The 23,287-nt window shown below is 46.9% G+C and overlaps 1 protein-coding gene across 1 annotated transcript in view; it reads left to right on the top strand.

Annotated features, from left to right (window-relative positions):
• The window catches only part of csmd2 (CUB and Sushi multiple domains 2), a 2,254,685-nt gene that overhangs the window by 1,782,485 nt on the left and 448,913 nt on the right, over window positions 1-23,287 (top strand). Inside the window, exons 22-25 of the mRNA XM_038801178.1 lie at window positions 1,666-1,835; window positions 7,349-7,505; window positions 9,045-9,236; window positions 21,008-21,134. Coding sequence (XP_038657106.1) covers window positions 1,666-1,835; window positions 7,349-7,505; window positions 9,045-9,236; window positions 21,008-21,134 — 646 coding nt within the window. The remainder of the gene's footprint in view (window positions 1-1,665; window positions 1,836-7,348; window positions 7,506-9,044; window positions 9,237-21,007; window positions 21,135-23,287) is intronic.

Here is a 23,287-nt window from a genome sequence, read left to right as displayed (position 1 = left end):
ACTGTTAAATGTAATCTACGTCTGCCGAAGACAACTTGTTATGTGGAGATAGATCTGCTTCTCCACTTCCGAAACCGTCTTTTCCATTAACACATTTCACCTCCTTCATCACAGAGACAAAATGGTCCAATGTCAGATTTTCTCCTCTCGTTCCATGGCAGCCTGATCTGTTGTCAAATGTATTCTTCTCCATCTCCACCACAGTCTGTCTTCCTGTCAAGTGGCATTCCCCTTGTCATTCAGATCGTCTTTCCCCTCTCTCAATTATCATCTCCTACATCTTCGAGACAGCCTGCTCCCAATGCCATCAACCAGCTCCTCCATCAGTAAAAGAGCCGATTGCTTTCCGTTGCTCTGCTGGGCCAGAATAAACATGGGCAGTCAATCCACAAACTCAACGCGGTTAGAATGCTAGAACACGAGACGAATCACAAATCACAGAATGTAACCAAATTGCACACAGTTGAAGATTGCCAACTGTTGTTTGACACATGTTAAGTACTTCTCTTCATTTTTCACCTATGTCAAATAACTACCCTGCAGTCACTGATGTTGCAGGTCATGGGATAGAATAAATAGCTCCATTACTGAAGGTACATAGTGAACCAGTTTGAACATTGTAAGAGTGGAAATCAAGCCATTTGTGTTTAGTGGCAACATTATTCTGAACATTCCCAGGTAGCTCCTTCCTTACTCATGGGTGAGAAGTATGTCAATCATTTTAAAGCTTTGTCAAGAGAATAATTATTTCTGAATAACAACAATAACATTCAGTATGCAAACAGAAAATTCTGGAAATGCACAGTCAAAACAGGTGGAGGCTCTTCCTGAGACTTAAGTGAAGAATAATTTTTGGCTCGCACAGGTTTCAGATATTCGATAGCCAAAATAGTCCTTGTATTACTCTGGCTTGACACAATCATATTCTTTGTTTTTTCTAGCTGGTTTTCTCTTATTTTTCATGTCTGACTTTCAATCAGGACTTTCTTCTTGAAGCACCGCAAGGTTCTCAGTCCACAAACTCAGAACAGGACGAGAATGATATTGGGTCAGCTTTGCAGTCATCTATTGCTTGTTTGCTGCCTGACTAACTTGTGTCTCTTTTCACAGATTCTCAAAATGATGTCTCGTAATTAATTTCCTTTCAGAGAACACAAATTTCCCCACAGGTTTAAGGTTCACACGGATTAGAAACAACTGATTACTGTAACTATAGGATAGCTATCTCATCCATATTGTTCGCTATTTTGTTAGTCCACCGGGGAGACATTTGGACCCAATTTTTCAGCTCAAGGATGCAATTTTAGGGCTTTATTCGCTTTAGAACTCAGCACATAGCATCAAGCAGGTGATCGTGTTGCCAGGAAGATGTGGGGGAATTTAAAACATGTTCACAGAGAGCAGACCACACAGGCAACCGACAAACATAAATAGGTCCAACTCACCAACACCGACCATATACATTTTATACTCGGCATATATGTCAACCCCTATTTTTGGAAGGACTATTTGAAGCTCTAAAGGTTAACGTCTACACCACGATCTTTGATACCCGTTGATTTTTATTTCACATTTCTATTTCTGTAAATCAAAAAGAAAAATCGTGAATCTTGGACCTCTTGGATTTTAAGTTCCAAAATGCGTTTTTTTGATTCTGTATTTTAGCTGAATGTGGGGCCTCTGTGACTGGAAATGAAGGAATTCTCCTTTCACCCAATTACCCAGCTGATTACAGCAACAACCATGAATGCATCTATTCCATTCAAACACAACCAGGTAAAGGAATACAATTGAAATCAAGGACATTCAGGCTCCAGGAAGGAGATATTCTAAAGGTAAGAATTCATTGTTCAAAGTGGCATGTTTAGAAGTCCAAAGATTTTCTGAAAACTCTCTAAATATCTGCACAGAGCTACATTTTAAATGTCTTGCTTGTGTGTGGTGACAGCTGATGTTTTTACAAGCTGTTAATTCAGTGATTGTTGCTTTGTAATTTTGTATAAATAAGTGGAGAACGGATCCTTTTCAAAGAACACAATGAAGTGAAGTCAGCTTATTGAAATTTCTATTTCAGGTTCAGGCTAAGTCAATGATCTTTATAAGCATAAAGAGCCCAAAGTGTTAAGGTAGCAATAAAATCTTATCAGACTACAAGCTGAAGAGATGCACTAGCGAGCTTAACATGGAACAACATTAGGCAGCACGGTGGCGCAGTGGGTTAGCCCTGCTGCCTCACGGCGCCGAGGTCCCAGGTTCGATCCCGGCTCTGGGTCACTGTCCGTGTGGAGTTTGCACATTCTCCCCGTGTCTGCGTGGGTTTCGCTCCCACAACCCAAAGATGTGCAGGGCAGGTGGATTGGCCACGCTAAATTGCCCCTTAATTGGAAAAAATGAATTGGGTACTCTAAACTTAAAAAATAAATATTAAAAAAAAACATGGAACAACATTGAGGAGCTGCATGTACGAAAACCTCAGAGAAGTGGGAAGTGACTTGTGCAAGAGCAAGGATCCCGGCAATGGGTTATACACAAACAACTGGACAATAAGATACAGATCATTCACATCTTTGCACTCACATGGAGGAGCTACATGTGGCTTGGGAGATATCCGGGATAGGGAACTAATATTCTCACTGATGATATATGAAATAAGCTCTGTTGAAGCCGTGAGTGTGGATGGGGCACAGCTATTACTTGAGCACCGAGAAACTGTGACCAGTTCCATGAGTAGGAGCAGTTTATATTTGACATGCTGGTGGCACATTGAGCATAACCTGTGGCATCTGTCATAGTAGGTTTTTGCACAATGAGTGTAATCAAGAATGTAGCAGAGCAGTGTAGCTGTGAGTGTATTAACTCCAGCTAAGGTCTGTCAGTTATCAGAATACCTCAGGTGAGGTATTTTACTGGTTGGTGATAGAAATCGTTTGCATTCATCGGTTAGCATGAAGTATTATCTTATAGACTAGATGCAAAACAAAATTCCTCTTACGCCATCCCAACAGTGCAACTTGCATCCAAGCCAATCTTAAAAGAAAGAACTTGAATTCATATAGTGCCTTTCAGAACCTTAAGATGTACTAAAATACTTTACAGCCCATTAAGTACTTGACGGAATGTGATCACTGTTGTAAGTTCGGAAATACAGCAGTCAGTTTTCCCACAGCAACCTCCCAGAAAAGCAAATATCTTGTTTAGTTACATTGGGTAATAAGTACTGTTGACCAGTGCATTGGGAGAATTCCCCAGCAAACCTTTGATTAGTTTGGGCAGCACGGTAGCACAAGTAGAGAGCACTGTGGCTTCACAGCGCCAGGGTCCCAGGTTCGATTCCCTGCTGGGTCACTGTGCGGAGTCTGCACGTTCTCCCCGTGTCTGCGTGGGTTTCCTCCGGGTGCTCCGGTTTCCTGCCACAGTCCAAAGACGTGCAGGTTAGATGGATTGGCCGTGATAAATTGCCCTTGGTGACCAAAAAGGTTAGGAGGGGTTATTGGGTTACGGGGATAGGGTGGAAGTGAGGGCTTAAGTGGGTCGGTGCAGACTCGAAGGGCTGAATGGCCTCCTTCTGCACTGTATATTCTATGTTCTATGTTCTAGTGCCATTCTATCTGAGTTTGGACCATGGCTTAACACCTCATCCAAAAGTCAATCTGATTTGGCACTCCGCAGTATTAGTATTTGGATTCATGCCTGTCATGGCCTCACAATGATTTTACATTGGGGTGGCAAAGCCTCTGATAGGTCACCTTCACTTGCCCCATTTGACACCATGAAGCGGCCAATTCCCATTTAACTGGTATGGGGAAAGCTTGTAAATGAACAGGCTTAGATCTTGAGCAGGAAGATTGGGTGACACCTGTATCAGAAGCCCCCTTCTGACTTTGAGTGAGCACCCTCCCCTGCCCTCTGCTTAAGATCTTTTGGCTGCTGGATAACCCTTGTTCCAATTTATAGTGCACTCCAATGCATTTTCACTATCTTAATCTATTTTCCTTGTACATAATGGTTTCTAAATGTTCATTATTCTCCTTATGTGTATTATAGTTATGTGTACAATGGAACTAGAATGCAACCCAATACATCTGTGTGATGAAGTCTGATGTAAGCATAATGTAATCATATTTTATCCAGTTACATTCTGTTGAAGCTTCTCAAAAAGCTTCTCCTAATGCTTCCCCACATCACAAACACTGAATACATTTTTGGCATTGGGCAGGATTCTCCTGCCGCGTCCGCACGGCGAACGGTCAATGGACTTCTCCATTTTTTACGATCAAGGGAAAAAAACCTTTTCGATCTTAACGTGTGCTGCAACTTAAAAGTACCAGGAACTGAAATGTTTTCATTATTTATTACAATTCCTGCCAGTATTGAAAATAATTTTTCATAACGTGTCCCTGGCGGAGATTTTCTACGTACAATGCTATTGTTGAAAAAGACAGCGGCCAAAATTCTCTGGCCACTGTAATCCACTTTTCCTGATGGCAGGGCACCCCTGCCTGCCGGTTTCCCGGCAGCATGGGATGATTTCAATGGGAAATTCAATTGACAAGTGGTCGGAAGATCGAATCCCGCCGTCAGCGAATGGCTCGCCACTGAGAAACACATGGCGGGGGGGACTGGTGAATCCAGCCCAACATCATGTCGGTTGAAGGGGATTTCTTTACATATAATAAATAGTGTAATAGCCATGTGATTCAAAGAAGTGCAAAATCATATTTGGTGGAAGAGTTAAAAGAAAACTTCTTTTCCCTTAATCTGATTTGTTCTACTATCTTCATTTTTAAAACTTGTTTTAAGATGATCAGAACAGCATAGAGTGTCCTCAATCCAATTGGAGTCTAGGTTAAGCATGTGAACGAATGAGATGGTGAGCCAGTCATTCCTGCTGCCTCTGAATCAGAGCACTGGTCAGAAACATACGGATAGAATTGTCCATCAACACCTAAAGCGGTACCTCAGAAGTGACCAGAGAAGTTCTCCATTTTAATTATCTTTAATTGTATAATACCTGAGGTGTGAAGATGACGATCACATGGAAGTTTTCAACTCTAGTAACATTCCAGGCTCAATTGATTGATGGGTTAGGTGGTCTGGTGACTCAGTAGGTAATGTCCCTACCTATGAATCAAAAACTTTGGATAAATGTCACATTCCAGGACCTATTGGCCTTGGAAGGAGTGTTCATGACGTAGTTCAAACAAGTTGATAATCAGCCTATTAATCCTTACAGCATATTCCCACTGTTCTCCAAAGAGGGAAAAAGCGTGTGTGAAGATGCAAAACAAACTGATTGGAGTTCGCTCCCTGTGAGAGTCCCCAGCAAAATCTTTTTGATACTTAAAAGTGAAAATATGCCCACAATTTGGCAGCAGTTGCCACAAAGATATCTGGTGAATCTGCAAAGTAGAAATGTGATAATGCTGCCACAGGGTTTGTCCTGTAAAAGTTGAGCTGGAAGCATATTGTGTAGAGAACTTTCCTTTGCCTCTAATCTATTTTGTTCTCCACTTGTGTATGCCGAATGGTACCTTTAAGTGCAAAAAAAAAAATAACTATTCAACTCCCCAAATTGAGATCCTCCATGTTGATCACCACAAAAACGGTCATCCAAAATGAAACCGTGTTTCTTTCTGTGGTATTATCATAACTGTAAGAATGGCTAGAGTTAATGAAGTGTCTTGAGTAGCCACTAGAGGGAGCTACAGTTACAAGTATATAAGGCAGTGATGCTCAGGCTTGTGGGAGTGTGTGTGCAGGAGTTAGCTAGAGAGAGTCAGAAGTATGAATAGTGTGAGTGAAAGCAGATCATAGTTTATATCAGTATTGAGATTAGCTGTACATGAATGTATTTTAAATGTTAATAATCAGCTCTGTATTCTTTAGGTGTACGTGTCGAATCCAAATTAGTAGTGTTAATAAATTTATAGCTTTATTTAAGTTAAAGCTATTTTGTGATTCTTGTGAACACTACACCAACCATCCTGAAATAAGCAACATAAAGAACACCACATTTTCCAATATGTTTTCTTCAAAGTTCAAGGATGTTACAGCTGGAGATGTGAATACACTTCCAGATTGAGCAAAACAACAACAGCATATTTTTAAAAAAATCTATAATGTAAGGTGTACAGGAGCATTATAAAACAGTCTTGACACTGAACCACACAAGAAGGTATTAGGTAAAAACTAAATGCTTGCCCAAAGAGGGAAGTCTTAAGGAATATCTTACAGGAGGAAAGAAAGGTAGAAAGGTGGGGAATTTCAGAGCTTAGGGCCGAGGCAGCTGAATGTGTGGCCACCAAAGGATGAGAAATCAAAATCTGGGATGAAAAAGAAGCCAGAATTAGAGGAGGGCTGTGGAGTAGATGTAATTACAGAGATAGGGAGGGGAGAAGCCATGGAGTGATTTGGAAACAAGAGTCACTGGACCAGAAGCAAATATAAGTCAGTGGCAAGGGGATGAAAAAGGAACTGGAATTTGTTGTGAGGTAAGATATGTGCAGGAGAGTTTTAGATTACCTTAAACGTATGGAGGTTAGAATGTTGGAGACCATGAGCCAGTAATGCGTTGGACTAGTCAAGACTCAAGAACACACACCCATATTGACCATTTCTAAGTCAGATAACACCAATCTGATGCTAAGTATAATTTTGCTTCATAGGAGCATTGTAAAACAAAGTCTGTCACTGAACCACACAAGAAGGTATTTGGTCATAACATTAAATTTTTGGCCAAGGAGGTAAAAGAATCAAGGGCAGAATTTTCCACACCCCTCTGCAAGGTGTATTATCCTGGTGGAAGCAGCCCGCCGTTAGTCAGCAGCGGGATCGTCCAGTCCCACCACTGTCAATGCGGTTTCCCGTCCGATGGGAGATCACTAACGACGGGTCTGGAAGATCCAGCCGGCAGGAGCGGATGTATAATCCCGCCACAAGTTTTTAATAAAATAAACCATGTTGGTTGCAGTTTAATTTGCAAGCGTAATGGTATTCTGCTAGTGAAGTATCTGGCAGATCCAACAGTTGGAAAAACTTTCTTTGCAAATCGCCTTGTCACGAATTGTCAACATTGGCTGTTGTGTCAGCTCTGAGCTGCAGTGGATGTCACCTGAGCCACAATAAACGAAATGGATTGCAAAGCTTCAATCCAGTTTGGGCAATTATCCTCTGATTGTTGTATTCTTATTAGAGAAAGAGGGTAGAATTTTGAAAGATTTGTTCTGTGCATTTTATGCAATGAAACTATAAATTTGATTTCTTCGGTGTACAACCTGGGACATAGATGAATTGCATCCTCAGGCATACTCTTCACCCTTCAATAATGTTCCTTTTCATGGACTTCCAGATTTTCGATGGTAAGGACAGCTCCTCACGTTTGCTCGGTACTTTCAGTGGATCAGAGATGCTTGATATCATTCTGAACAGTACATCAAACAGCCTGTGGCTTGAATTCATCACAAATGCAGAAAATACAAGCAAGGGATTTGAGCTCCTTTTTTCAAGTAAGTGTCAGATTAAAATGGTCAAAGAACTGTGTTATATTAGGCTCCATAGGTTCTAGTGACTATGAAGATAATATTTGCTTCATTGTGATGATAGGATTCTTGCGGACACTGAATCCCTCTGAATGTTATTGATCCCCTGATGCAAAGCGATGAACCTGCAACTCTTAACTCTGTGGATTTTCCTTTTCTTTTCTTCTGATTATCAAGCTGTAGGACGTCAATACTGGGAAAATGAGCTTTTCATATTTGGAATTTGGTGTTATTCAGGCAACACAGGTGCATTGCAAAGTGTCAACTCCTTCTGTTATGTCCCAGCAATATTCTTTACCCTTTTTCTGGTGTGAATGCTCTGGTGAAATGCGGTGTGAAGCAACACAGGGGGGGGGGGGGGGGGGGGGGCAATGATTCGGCCCATCAGATATTCAACAGCATTTGATAAGACTGATTATCAGCTCATGCCGAGAATGGACAGCTGATGTACCACCCCCGAGTTTGTGCTAATGCCCAAGGTGAATTGGTCGCCCATGATTTGTAAGGGAAAAGGTGAAAACATTGAACATAATCTGTGGGAGGGTTTCAAGCCTCGTGGGTGTACTGATGCACTATTCCACAGAGGGGGAAAACTGGACCCTCCTACTAATGATTTAAACATTTTCTGCCCGACTGTCAGCATAGGAGCAGTTGGAGGCTGAGATTTTAATTGTAAGGTAACATGAACTCAACTAGAATGCCCTCCTGAAATCCTTAATTCCGAAGGTTGTTGCATTGGTAGCACTGAAATAATGAAAAATAAATTGAAAATAGAGAAGCTTAAAAGTTGATTTGGGTGATAGACTGGGCAGTGTTCACGACTCTCTGAAGTTTCTTACCGGTCTTGGGCCGAGCAGTTGCCATATCAGGCTGTGATGCAGCCAGATAGGATGCTTTCTATGGCGTACCTGTAAAAGTTGGTAAGAGTCAATGTAGACATGCCGAATTTCCTTGGTTTCCTGAGGAAGTTTAGGCGCTGTTGTGCTTTCTTGGTGGTAGTGTCGACATGGGTGGAACAGGGCAGATTTTTGGAGATGTGCACCCCTAGGAATTTGAAACTGGCAATCATCTCCACCTTGGTCCCGGACTTTGAACAGTTTTCAAATGTTTAGGTTAAGAGTTTATCTTATGCAAGAAACCAGGTATTTATAGCTATTGCAGCAGTTAGCAGCGACCAGTGATATTTAATCCACGTTTCTTGTAGTTCCAGGTGAACAAATTCCAATTGAGTCAACAACCCATGGACTCAGCTGAGTCATTGCTGAGAACACAGGGATACTTTGTAAAATTGGAATTATAATGTATGCTGACAGTGTTATCTTTTTGGTTATTAACTGTAGTTTATTCCTCGATAAACATGGATAGCTAATGTCATGGCAGCTAGCCCTGACAGGAGAACACTGTACTCATCTCATTTTATTTTTAACTAAACCAAAGCTGAACAATTGGGTATTTCCCACAAAAGTTGCATTTTCATCTCCAGTAATTTCCAATTTTTATTGGCAGGTTTTGAATTAATTAAGTGCGAAGATCCAGGGACGCCACAATTTGGCTATAAGATACAGGATGAAGGACATTTTGCTGGGACAACAGTCATCTTTGATTGTAATCCTGGGTACACATTACGTGGGGATTCTATGCTAACTTGCTTAACTGGAGATCGCAGGGCGTGGGACAATATGCTGCCTTCCTGTGTAGGTAAGAAATCACATTCAACAGTCCTTTCTCTGAAAGTGGGTGATATCTTACAGCTGAAAAATTATTTTCCTCTTTTTTCCCCTTTCTCTTCCCTTTGTTTGTTGATGACTGGAAAAGCCTTTTAATGAAAATAAACAAATTCTGTAACTTCCAAAGTACTCCCACATTTTCTATCTGCATCATTGTGTACAAAGACTGGGGGATTATTGGTGCTGTGAATCCAAACTTTAAAAATGGCCACTCACTGGTCAGATTCTCTTTCCTGTGGATGGTGCCCTGGATTTAAAGTCAGGCCTGACACCCACGGAATGGGTTCGGAGGCTGCAGGGAACGGAGGTGGGAGGCGCCAGTTGGAGGGCCACTCTACGCGGCCGGCCTACTGATTCTCAGCCCGGGAAGGGCCGAGCGGCTGTCACAAAAATGCGGCGTTGAAAGGGTCGGGTGGCGGCCTGTGGCGTGGGGGGGGGGGGGGGGGGAGTGGGGGGGGAGAGACCCTGGAGGGGGCCTCCGATGTGGCCTGGCCCGCAATCGGGACCCACCAATCGGCAGGCCGGCCTCTCGGGCTGGGGGCCTCCCTTCCTACGTGCCGGCCTCTGTCGTCCTGCGCCATGTTACATTGGGGCCGACATGTTGAAGGAGGCCACTGTGCATGCGTGCGTGGCGCTGGTGCCACTGTGCATGCGTGGATCCCGCGGCGCCTTGGTCGTGCCGGGATCGGCAGTTGGAGCGGCGTGAACCGCTCCAGTGCCTTGCTGGCCCCCTGTAGGGGCCAGAATTAGTCCTCGGAAGGCCCCTTCATGCCGTCGTAAAATGCGACAGCGTTTACAATGGCGTGGACGCTCTGCTGTGGGATTAGAGAATCCCGGCCCATATTCTCCAAGCCTGTGTGATTTCCAGTCCTCTGGGCTGGGATTCACGTGGGTGAGAATTGGTACAGGTTCTCACAAGTATGAATCAAAGGCGATGGACATCACAGTGAGCCAAGGGGATAACTCTTTAAGAGAGTTGCCCCCAAAGTCCAGTGGAGGGCCACCTTCCCCACACAGTGCAAATTCTGCTAATCCCACCCCCACAAATCCCCCCCCTGGGGAATCCCATTACAGAGACCCCCACCAGAGACTCCCCCATGAGAGAGACCCCCACCAGAGATCCACTATTACAGAGCCCTCCAGATACCTTCCATTACATAGACCCCCAGGTACAGAGATGCCTCGTAAAGGAGACCTCTGCCCCCATAAGACAGCCTTCTCCCTGGGAGCTAGAGACCAGTCCAGACAGGGGCAATGATAAAAAAAAAGCCATGCATAAGTTTGCATGGTAAGGGATTGTGCATCGCTCCGGATTTGCACTACCAGTGTCAGCACAAATCAGTTGCGATTCATCTCTGGCGGAAGAACATAGTTTCCAAAACAGAAAATTCCGAACAATAAAAGAAAAAAAAAGGCCCTCTCGCCTCACCTCTCCATGCCCCAATACTTCCTGTGCCATAGTCATGTCAACCTATGCTATTTCATTTCTCACCACCTCCATCCCCCATGGTCAGCCAAACTCCGATGCAAACCCATGCCCCCTAGTCTTCATAATTTACACACACTCTCCACATCAACTCATCTAGCATTCTTTGACAGGTATTTGACAGCTTCAACAGTTCCTAGACAGTTTTGACAGTGTTTCCTTAATAATTTTGATTGCTTTCACAATTTCCTGACAGTTTTTACGTTTTTGACAGTTCTTTAACAGCTTGACCATTCCAATGAGTTTATGCAGTTTTTATTTACAATCATATTCACTCTTAATAACCCCAAAGGGTACCTAACTGCTCCAAAAGATGTCCTGGGACAGTATTCAAAGGGATACCCTGGCTATCCAAATGAATCCACTAAGTTTAGACCTCCTGTCACCTTGTGTAATCTGAAAAATCTGGGTTTCAAACTCCTGGCCTTCCAAAATCCCACTTCAGTGGAGATAGTTGATGACCTAAATTGCCAGCTACCTCCACAAATGCACATTTGCAAACCTCGGCCTGACTTCATGTCATGGCTAATCTGGGCTCAATTCTTCTAACACTGTCTTTGACACTTTTAGAGTTAAATAAAGCTATGCTTTGGACATGACACCCATGAACATGAACTGAAATGCTGTTAAACTTTAGGCAGCACGGTCACATAGTGGTTAGGACTATGGCTTCACAGGGCCAGGTTCCCAGGTTCGATTCCCGGCTTAGGTTACTGTCTGTGCGGAGTTTGCACATTCTCCCTGTGCCTGCGTGGGTTTCCTCCGGGTGCTCCAGTTTCCTCCCACAAGTCCCGAAAGACGTGCTGTTAGGCGAATTGGACGTTCTGAAATCTCCCTCTGTGTACCCGAACAGGTGGCGGAATGTGGCGGCTGGGGAATTTTCACAGTAACTTCATTGCAGTTTTAATGTAACCCTACTTGTGACAATAAAGATTCTGATAGTAATCTTGTAAATTGCCGGTAGGTATTGTTGCATGTTGTTATGTTTGTCTAAGGAAGAGGTTCAGAGGCACAGAACAGAGAACATAGAACATTACAGCGCAGTACAGGCCCTTCGGCCCTCGATGTTGCGCCGACCTGTGAAACCACTCTAAAGCCCATCTACACTATTCCCTTATCATCCATATGTTTATCCAATGACCATTTAAATGCCCTTAATGTTGGCGAGTCCACTACTGTTGCAGGCAGGGCATTCCATGCCCTTACTACTCTCTGAGTAAAGAACCTACCACTGACATCTGTCCTATATCTATCTCCCCTCAATTTAAAGCTATGTCCCCTCATGCTGGACATCACCATCCGAGGAAAAAGGCTCTCACTGTCCACGCTATCTAATCCTCTGATCATCTTGTATGCCTCAATTAAGTCACCTCTTAACCTTCTTCTCTCTAACGAAAACAGCCTCAAGTCCCTCAGCCTTCCCTCATAAGATCTTCCCTCTATACCAGGCAACATCCAACACCAGGCAAAGAGCACAGGCTCTGAACTGTTACTATTCATTGTGGGACATAACTATGCACAGATACACAAGAGAGCAGACTTCATCAGTCCAGGCTATATTTCTCCATCCAGGTTACTACCAGACTACTACTAGTCATGTGGCTCCCTTTAGCTTATCATGTGGACAGTACTATGTCCCCAATCCCAACTTTTCAGTCCTGAACAGTTTAATACTACAGGGCAGCACGGTAGCATGGTGGTTAGCATCAATGCTTCACAGCTCCAGGGTCCCAGGTTCGATTCCCGGCTGGGTCACTGTCTGTGCGGAGTCTGCACGTCCTCCCCCTGTGTGCGTGGGTTTCCTCCGGGTGCTCCGGTTTCCTCCCACAGTCCAAAGATGTGCGGGTTAGGTGGATTGGCCAGGCTAAATTGCCCTTAGTGTCCTAAAAAATAATGTTAATGGGGGTTGTTGGGTTACTGGTATAGGGTGGATACGTGGGCTTGAGTAGGGTGATCATTGCTCGGCACAACATTGAGGGCCGAAGGGCCTGTTCTGTGCTGTACTGTTCTAATTCTAATTCTAATGACATTGCTACTTAATCTGCCAAGATGCATTTTTGCCATGGTAAATATGTTGCTTCCAGTTATCGCAGTAAGTGAGGAAGCCTACTGGCTTTTTAAAATCTTTTCAGGCCCAGGAATGTAAAATACTGAAAAGAGTTGGACTGGATCTGTGTTGTTTCTCTTCGGTACACTGGAAAATATACATTTACCAAATATGTACACAGAAAAATGTAATAGTACAACTGACAACAAGACACTCCCCTGACACATGTTAATGGAAAAACTAAAAGTGTAATAGGAAAATACGTAATGTTCTAATGTTTTATGAAGTGGTGCTGTGGAGAGTTAATCCTGCCTCACATTTTTACCATAGTATTGCAATACTGGTCATTGAAAATAACATTCTTAAAATGTTCTTATTGGAAGCTTCACATTTTGCCTCGCTGTGCATCTGTTCCTCCTTGATGATTATTTTGTGTCTCAGTAATAACTCTTAAATGGAAGGTGTGCCAATTCATAATTAGGACTGTAAAAGACTGCAGACACTAGCAGGATGGTCAGATAGACGGCAGGCGAATTCATTCCAGAGAAATACCGAGTCCTACAGTTTGGAAGTAAGAATAAGCCAAAAGAATTTTGCCTGAAGTGAGGTTTTACATTTTTCATCAATCTCAGAGGGGAAAGAAGACCTTGCTTTAAAATGTGATCTGAAAAGATGGATTTTCAACCGTGCAGCACAGCCTCATTACTGTTACGTCGATTCAGCACCAATGGAACAAGGCGGAGAGCTCGGCAACCGTTTCATTGGTGCAATTCTAATATGGATAAACATCTTACTTGCTGCCAAAGTCCACACAAAATTGACTGAATGGTTCAAATATCAAATAAAAACCAACATCCTGAGTGGAGAGATACATACAATCAGTTGAGGAACCACCTCACACCATTTTCATCTCCTTTTTGTGTGGTTTCAAAATCCATGTACTCCCTGTAGCATCAAAATCTATTTATTTAGGCAGGATTACTTCAGTCAAGGCTCAGTTATGTTTCAGTTATGATCTATTTAATTACTAAATTTCAAGTATAAAAATAGATTACACAAAGTACATTGAATTTGAAGCTTTCTATAGCTTATAACAATGTCTCTTAATTCTTTCTTAGCAAAACTGATTTCCCTATCCTATAAAATCCTGCACATCATTAGTTAATTTTATAATTTCAATTTCCCATTTCATCTCAATTTATTACTAGGTGTCACCCTGGTCTGGACCCTTTCAAAAATTGTTACTTTGTTTCATAAGAACAGAACAAAAAAGGAGTAGGTCATAAGGCCCTCAAACCTGCTGTGCCATTCAACGATATCATGGCTGATCTTTGAGGCCAACTTCTGCTTCTCGCCCAGTTCCAATGTCCTTTGATTACCTCAGAGCCCAAGGATCCATGGGCGGGATTCTTTGCAATTAGCGCGATGGACGGATGCCGGCGTCAAAAATGGTGCGAACCACTCCGGCATCGGGCCAACAGGAACTTTGGAAAACCTCCGACCCGGAAGGGGCTAGCAGCGGCGTGACGCCATTTGCGATGGCGTCACTTGTCACTGACGCACGTGCTGTCATTGACGCTGCGCGGCATTGCAGCACAAAAGATGCACCTTCCGGAGACCCATCAAAATGGCCGCCCACCGCGCAGTGCCGAGGTTCCAGGAGCGCAACGTCAAGGCGCTCCGGGACGCAGTGGAGCAGAGGAGGGAGGCCTGTATCCTGGACACGGCCGCAGGGTCGCACCACACCTCAGCCGGTGCCTGTGGAGGAAGGTGGCAGAGGCCGTCAGCGCTGTGGCCGTAACAGGCAGGGGAGGCAGCCAGTGCCACAAGAAGGTCAATGACCTAACAGGGCAGCCAGGGTGAGTACCCCCACCCCACGATGGGCGGGACAGCCCTAGCTAAAACCGGCATGGCTGCACCCACCCATGCAAGCTGCATTCGCAGGATGGGGCGTTAACCTCTGCCATCATGCACACAACCACTGGTCACTGGTCCGCATGTATATGTTTGCCTAACACTGTCGCCCATTATCCCTTACCCCCCCCCCCCACAGGAGAAGCGCGCCCATAACAACCGGGTGTGTGATAGGACCAGAGGGAGTCCACCTGAAGTGTGTCCCCTCACCGTTCATGGAGAGGTCCCTGAAACTTGCAGGCGGGCCAAAGGAGCGGGAGGTTGCGGATGCAGAGGTCGGGGGCGCACCAGCAAGTGAGACCCCCCACTTCCTGTCCCTCCTTTCCCCATCCCCCTTCTCCCCATTGCCCCTACCCCACTCCCCCTTTCCCCCTTTTCCCATTACCCCTTTCCCCATCCCCCCTTTCCCCCTTTGCCCCTTTCCCCCTTCCCCCCATCTCCCATCCTCGTCTGCGTGTCTAAGCATGCATGCTGTATTGTGTTTTGCAGGACCAAACATCGACCCACCTATCCTTGCGGATGCCGACCACCCCCAGGACGTGTCAGGGCACCCACGAGACAGGAATAGACCCGGAGCGTCAGACATATAACACCCCCACCCAGTGTCAGGGCGCCCATGAGCCAGCGATAGACCCGGAGTGTCAGACGTACGCTGCCCCCATCTAGTGCCAGTGCGGCAACGCTGGTGGGCCACACCCAGCGACGAGGAGGGCAGCCACAGCAACAGGCCCCCGTCCCAGTCAACCCGGGACACTGACACACACAACCAGGAGACCCACATACAGGACACGCCCACCCAGGACACCCACACGCAGGACACCCACACTCAGGACACCCACAAACAGGACACACACAGTGGACAGATGGACAGGAAACACCACTCCAGGGAACCCCGGACTTCGGGTCCGATGAGGACCTCAACATTACACCACTGCTATCTTCTACACCCGCCACCATCACAGAGACACTCACCTTGGTTGGGCACTTTAACGATGTGGCCTCTGGTACACTAACTGGTACGTACACCACAGCCGTCCCGGTACAGGTGGAGGTAGGAGCAGCTGAGCGGCCGGACGGTTGGAGGGCAGCCCGGTGCAAGCAACCATCTGTCGCCCAGACGGGTCCCGGGTTCCTGGAGTTACCACAGCCACCCATAAACCTGATGCAGTCACAGAACCAGGGACGATCGAAGGGGGTGACGGCCGGCTTGCGACAGCTGCTGACATCCAGGAGCAGGGAGTGATGCCGTCCATGCATGCCACCCAGGCCGACACGGCACGGGTGGCGTCCGCGGTGGAGGCAATGGGGGGCGACGGTGTCAGACATGGGGAGCAGTATGCAAGGCCTGGGGCTTTCCGTGCAGGCAGCGTCTGTGGCCCAGGACATTGCTGCCCTCTCACAGGATGCCATGAGCCAGAGCCAACAGCAGATCGCAGAGGCGCTTAATGCCGTGGGCCTGTCTCAGCAGGCCATAGCCCAGCCTCAGCAGGCCATAGCCCAGCCTCAGCAGACCATAGCCCAGCCTCAGCAGGCCATAGCCCAGCCTCAGCAGGCCATAGCCCAGCCTCAGCAGGCCATAGCCCAGCCTCAGCAGGCCATAGCCCAGCCTCAGCAGGCCATAGCCCAGCCTCAGCAGGCCATAGCCCAGACTCAGCAGGCCATAGCCCAGTCTCAGCAGGCCATAGCCCAGTCTCAGCAGGCTATAGCCCAGTCTCAGCAGGCCATCGCTGGGGGAATCGGCACCATTGCCTAGGTGCTGGCCGGCATCGCCCAGATACAGACAGGGATGGCCAACTCCCTGAGCTCCATGGCTGCAAACTTGCAGACCTTTGTTGATACCAGGGCGGGCCTCCAGGTGCTGGGGGTGCGTCGGATGCTGGGTCCGTTCGCACACCGTACCCATGGAGAGGCTCGGGGGCCATTGGGCACCCCGAAGGAGCAGGTGGTACTGGGGCCCGTTCCGGGTCTCCCTTCCAGGGAGGTCCTGGAACACCGCGACACTTCGGTCTTTCCCCTCCCCCCTTCCATCCCGGTGCATCTGGTGGGCAACGGGCTGGACAGGCTGGCAGCTCGCCATCCCAGTCACCCGAACCGCGACCTAGCCCATCCAGGCCAGGCTGCCCCAGGAAACGGCTGCCAAAGGGGACACTAGTCACAGGACAAGAATCACAGGAGTCCACCTCCAGCTCTGCTGTATCGTCTGGGGAACCACCGAGTCGTATGCCAAAACATTAGACACTGAGTAATTTGGCACGGGTGCAGGGCACAGACTAGTTATAGGGGCTAGAGCACATGTATGAACTGTTTGTCATTAAAATCACTTTCACACCTATAGAAGTTGCCTCTGTGCTCTGTCCGATGCTTGCGGGTGTGAGGTGAGTGCCAGTGTGTGTGTGTGTGAGGGGTGATAAGACGTTGGCCTCAGGTGAGCGTGCCCCCCACCCCACCGGGTCGCCCTCACCATCCCCCCAGGCAGATGACAGGACCTTGTGCTGCAGTGTCATGCCCGCATGCAGGGACGGTCCGGGTGGAGGGTGGTACTGTGGCCATGAGTCAGACATTGTCTAACGATGTAGAGCCCGGAGCTCATTGCAGAGCGGGTTGTCACAATCCTCCATGGCCTGCAGTAGACACGCTTCCACTGGTGACAGTGTGAGCCCTGCCCAGTGTGCCGCAGGTGGCTGTGCAACGGAGGGGTGGTGTGCATGAGGGTGATGTGAGGGTGGTTGGTGGTGGGCGGGTGGGGTGAGGGTGGTAGGCTGGTGCCATACTGTGCTGTTTGTGCCCATACACGGCAATTCCCACACCCCCCTAGACTGTGAACCGGGTAGCTATCAACCCGTCCCATGCCCGCTGGCCCAGCCGGTAACGGTGGGCAGCCTCCCGTCCATGTCCAATCCATCTGTCCTGTGCATTGCCCCCATCCTCCTCATCTGGGGAGGCCTGCCCTTTGTTGTGTTGCTCCTCCACCTCCTCCTCCCTCTCCTCTGCATGCAGCGCATCGCCCCTCTGCTTGGCTATGTTGTGCAGAAGGCAGCAGACCACAACGATACGGCCGACCCTATCCGAAGGGTACTGGAGGGCTCCTCCAGAGCAATCCAGGCACCTGAAGCGCATCTTCAGCAGCCCAAAGCACCTCTCGACTACACCTCTGGTCGCTGCATGGGCATCGTTGTAGCGGTTCTCCGTGTCGGTCTGTGGCCTCCGTAGAGGCGTCATCAGCCATGACCGCAATGGGTAACCCCTGTCACCATCAACCAACCCCTCAGCTGGGGGGGGGTCCCTCGAACATTGCGGGGATGAACGATTGCGCCAATATGATCGAGTCATGTACACTGCCCGGGTACCGGGCGCAGACGTGCAGGATCCTCATGCGGTGGTCGCAGACCACCTGAATGTTCATGGAATAGGTCCCCTTCCTATTTATGAACACGGCCCTGTTATCAGCTGGTGGCCGCACGGCAACATGCATCTCATCGATCGCCCCCTGGACCATGGGCATCCTGGCCACAGCAGTGAAGCCTGCTGCCCAGGCATCCTGGCTGGCCTGGTCTACAGGGAACTGGATGTAGCGGTCCGCGATGGCATACAGGGCGTCTGTCACTGCATGAATGCACCGGTGCACCGATGCCTGGGAGATACCGGACAGGTCCCCACTCGGCAACTAGAATGATCCCGTGGTCTCGAAGTTCAGAGCCACCGTAACCTTGACAGCCACCAGGAGAGGGTGTCCTCCCCTAGTGCCATGAGGTGCCAGGTGTGCCATCAGGTGGCAGATATGAGCGACGGTTTCCTCAGCTCATCCAGAGTTGCCACCTGCATGCCCGGTCCATGAGGTCCTGGTACGACGTGTGGCGCCGGTGTACACGGGGCCTCATCGGGCGTCTCCGTCGCCGTGGCCCCACCACCTCCTCCTCCTCGTCCTGTCGTGCAGGCGGTCCTCCAGCCTTGGCGGCTGCCACCTGCCTCTCTGCGGCACACTCCTCTGCGGAAGCCTCCACCGCCTCCCTGGCACGCTCCTGCTCCAGCTGCCCCAGGGGAACATGTAGAAGGGCGGCTCCCGCCACGGCGGCAAACACCGCTGGGTGATGCCCAAACATTACGGTCTGCAGGGGGTGAGGGTTGGGGGATAGACAACATAACATCATTGTACATAACTCCCTCTGCAGCCAGGTGCCATGGGCTGCATGGTCACGCCTGTTGGCACCTGGCCAGGCAACCTTCCACCTCCACTGGCACTCCCTCTCCCCTCCCTGGCACTCACCCTCCCCGGCGCTCACCCTCCCCGACGCTCAGCCCCCCCCCCCCCGGCACTCACCCTCCCCGGGACATGTCCCCCCTCCCCGACGCTCACCCCCCATCTGCGGCACCGACCATGATCACCGACACGCACCCTCCACCGGCACCCGCACACCCCCCCCCCCCACCTACGACCATGCCGTCATTTCTCCGGCGGCCACCCCACGCCGACCCCTGCCTCCATGCTGGCCGGAGTTGACGCACGACTGGTTGACGCAGTTTAAAAGGTTATTTGACTTATGCCCATTCCGCCCGGAGAATTGGAGCAGCCCCGGGGCCCAGAGCGTCGCGCCGGCCCCCGCTATTCTGTGAGGCGGCGGTGCGATTCCCGTCGGCGCAAATTTTTGGCTGTTGGAGAATATCGCGGGCAGCGTCGGAGCGGTGGTGCAGGATTCACGCCCCCCCCCCCCCCCCCAGAGAATCCCGCCCCATGTATCTCACTTTTGAATATATTCAATGGCTGATCATCCGCTGCCCTCTGGAGTATAGAATCCAGATGATTTACAATTCTCGTAGTAGAGCTATTTCTTCTCATCTCAGTCTTAAATGGTCAATGCTTCTCCTATGACGAGAGGAAATAGCCTTTCATTGTCTACCCAGTTAAGTTTTAGAATTGAAATAAAATAGACATGTTACACACCAGCCACAAAACCTGAGTGCCATCTGAGTTTCCTCATCACCTGGAGAAAAATGGAAAGCTTGCCCTGGCTGCCTTCTGCAGCTAATGTTGAACAGATACACGAGAGGCAATGATCGTTCCAACTTAAAATATTATTCCTGCCCCCCCACCAATCCTTGTAATTCACCACCCAATCTTCTCTGAGCCTCTGGAATTTTTCTCATGTGATTTTTGTGTTTCTAAGACAACCATACCAACACCGTACACTGTGAGAATGCTGAATGAGCAAAAGACAGAAAAATGAAAGGGTCTCCACCCTCTCTTTCATTGGCCCTCCGTGCCTACTTGCCCCTTCTGCCCACTGTCTGTCCCAAGGGTAAAATCTTGTTTTTAAACTCAAAAATGACCTGCATTTTCTGCACTGTTGTTTCCCTTTTTAGTTCTGCAATCATTGATGCATAGGAGTCCCTTTGAGTGCAGTAAAGGACAGGCGTAAGGCTGAGAGGGCATAATGTGGTCAGAGGCTACAATATTAAATCATTGCTTTGTTAATAATGAATTAATGATTCCTCTGGCAATATTTCATTATTAAAAACAGGTTATTGAAGGAACTTCAAAGCAGTATTGCATCAGCCCCCTCTGCACCCACTTCTGGCCGCACTGAGCTGCATCACTCCTTGATGAGTAGATATACAAGAGGAGCAAATCTCCTACTTCTGAAATCCCGAAATAAACTTAAAGACAGTCCAAGAGTCAAGACTGTGTTCATACAGACAATCTTCCTGTGATGGAGGAGAAGTACCCATCAGGTTTTCGAAAATGAGAAAAATGATTTGATCACCCAAGGTTCAAAGGACAATCCAGAATGACTGCGAGGAAAAATGGAATGAATTGTTTCCACAGTAGAACAGAAATTATAAATGCAAGATGTATAATGTGGTTCAAGGAGGCACGGTGGCACAGTGGTTAACACTGCTGCCTCACAGCACCGAGGACCCGGGCTCGATCCTGGCCCCCTGTCCGTGTGGAGTTTGCATATTCTCCCTGTGTCTGCATGGGTTTCACCCCCACAACCCAAAGATGTGCAGGTTAGGTGGATTGACCATGCTAAATTGCTCCTTAATTGGAAAAAAAGAATTGGGTTGTCTAAATTTATAAAATATATATATATATATATAATGTCGTTCAAAAGCTCCATATGGTATTGCCTTTCATTGACATTTCAATTAAAGCAAATCAATTGACTCCTCCTTAAGGTTCCTCAGTGTTGTTTCTTTGATGTCTCCTGCTGCTCCCTCTTGTGCCTTTTATTATGACATTTCCCTTTTGTGAGTGAATTATTCAAAGATTGTTTTCTCATTCTATAAATATTTCCAGCTGAATGTGGAGGTCACATCATTGGAGAGACTTCTGGAAGAATCTTTTCACCTGGGTACCCGGCACCATATGACCACAATCTACACTGCACCTGGTCTGTTGAAGCAGATCCAGGCAGTACGATTGGGTAAGAAAACCATTCCAGCTAATAACAAAGAAATCTTAATTAAAAATTACTCCGTAGACGTATAATTAAAAGGCTTTTGTACATTTTCTATGTTGTTGCTGCTTTAAAAGCCAAAGTTTGGAACAAATTAGACTATTAGCCCTCAGTTATGGCAATGTGAAATGTGATTTGCATGTAAATTGTTATAAGAAGCAGATGTGTATTTTCCCTTGAAGTGTGTTTTGGATTTATTAAATGAATAATTTTCAGAGAAAATCTATTTAACGGGCAATTCGCAAAATGTACTTTGGGAAAATGGACCACCTCAAACCACAGCTTAAATATTTGATTATTTTGGGTGCATTTGCTGTCCAATTGTATGGGATTACTGTAAAGTATGTAAAATAATTCATATAAAATGGTGACACTTGCACACGAGAGCACTGGCAGAGTCTCAGTTTATCCCATCCAAAGGCAGAATTTGTGGCAGTGCAGTTCTTTTCTGCATTAAGCGTCAACCTAGATTTTTGTATTCAAGTTTCTAAAGGGACTTGAATTTTTCTCTTTTTGACTCCGAGGAGAGGGCTAATACCTGAGCAATGGCTGATGCTGAGGAATGAATGAAAATCAGCCAATATGAAAGATCTTTGAATTGAATAAGGGCTGAACTTTCAACCTGCAGACCCCAAATTTGGCCTTGTAGGAGCATCAGCAATGGATTCATTTTTCTGAATATCTTGCAGAGAATAGCCCCTCTCTACATGAAGCATGTATGAAAACCTTTGATTTTTTTTTGGTGATAATGATTTGCGATGTGCATCAGGAAGGCAGTTCATGTCGCTTACAACTCACAGGAAAAACGTGATGTGCAGATAGATAATCCAGTGGAAGAAAATACTGAGATTGGTCTTCTGAATGTGATTAATTAGAGCGTTTGTCTGTCGGCACATGAGCATTAAGAGTCTCTCTAGGCTTAGTGCAGTGAAAATTCATTAAAAAAAATAATGAGATACACACAATTGAGTCGACAGACATGCTGAGAAGCAGCTTAACTATGCTGGTGCAAACATAGTTTGAACTCTTTAAGACAAGAATGGTCTTTTGCCAGACGAGGAAAAGGGTTTGTTTATGAATAATAAAAGCAGAATATTTCCAAAATACAATTGGGGTTGAGATCATGATGAAGACCATTAATATGCAATTAATTTTTGCTTCCCAACTTTACGAGTATTTTTTGCTCTTCCCCTGCACTCTGAAATATGCTCCATTCCCTATTTAGGAGGTTGGAAAATTAAACATTGCCGAGAGAGCATGAGGCCACCAATTAATTTTCAGTGTCATGCCTCTGTTTAGGCTCACTCTGCGGCAGTTTGACCAAAGTTGGGGGATTTATGATGCATACATATGCTGCACCACAATGGAATGCAGTGAAACCTCAGGGAAAGAGTTAGCACAAAAAGGCCATCAAGTCCATTTACCCTCTTTGATCCATAACCCAACTGGTAGCCTTAACGGACAAAGTCCGTCAATCTCAATTTTGATATTTTCAATTAAATCAGCATCGATGCCTTTTTGAGGGACAGAGTTCCATACTTCCATGACCTATGACGGGGAAAAAGTACTTCCTGATTTTACTGTTAATCAACATAACTTTTTGAAATTGTGCCCCTCCGCGGACCCCCCCCCCCCCCCCCCCCCCCCCTCCCGGTTCCTGATTTCCCAACCGGAGAAAGCAGTTTTGTATCAAACCTTTATCATCTTAAACACATCTTAAATTAATCAGATTGCCCCTTGTAAGAGTAACATAAAATAGTTTAAATTGGTCAAAGTATCCCAATGTTTCAGCATTTTTAGTGAGAGAAAGCATGTAGAGAAAAGATCAGAAGATTTTTGTTTCTTTTGTTTGAATAAAAATGGGCTGAACTATGAGAATGAAGCACTGAGAGCAGGGGGTAACTGCTGAGACATTGCCATGGGAGGCAGGAATCGGGGGCAGCAGTGATTCTGGGTCACAATTCCGCCTCTAAAATCAGGAAAGCCCCAATTTGTCCCAAAGTCGGGTCTGCCATCTCCAGCGGCAAATCTGAGGCAGAAACCAGAGGAAAGACTCATTTATCCCTGAGTCGGGTCTGCCATTCCAAATGGCAAATCTGAGGCAGAAAGCAAGTCATACC

Source organism: Scyliorhinus canicula, chromosome 1 (assembly GCF_902713615.1).
Source record: "Scyliorhinus canicula chromosome 1, sScyCan1.1, whole genome shotgun sequence".
Lineage (NCBI taxonomy): Eukaryota > Metazoa > Chordata > Chondrichthyes > Carcharhiniformes > Scyliorhinidae > Scyliorhinus > Scyliorhinus canicula.
The sequence above is the reverse complement of the archived record's forward strand: the minus strand, read 5'-3'. Positions and strand labels throughout refer to the sequence as shown.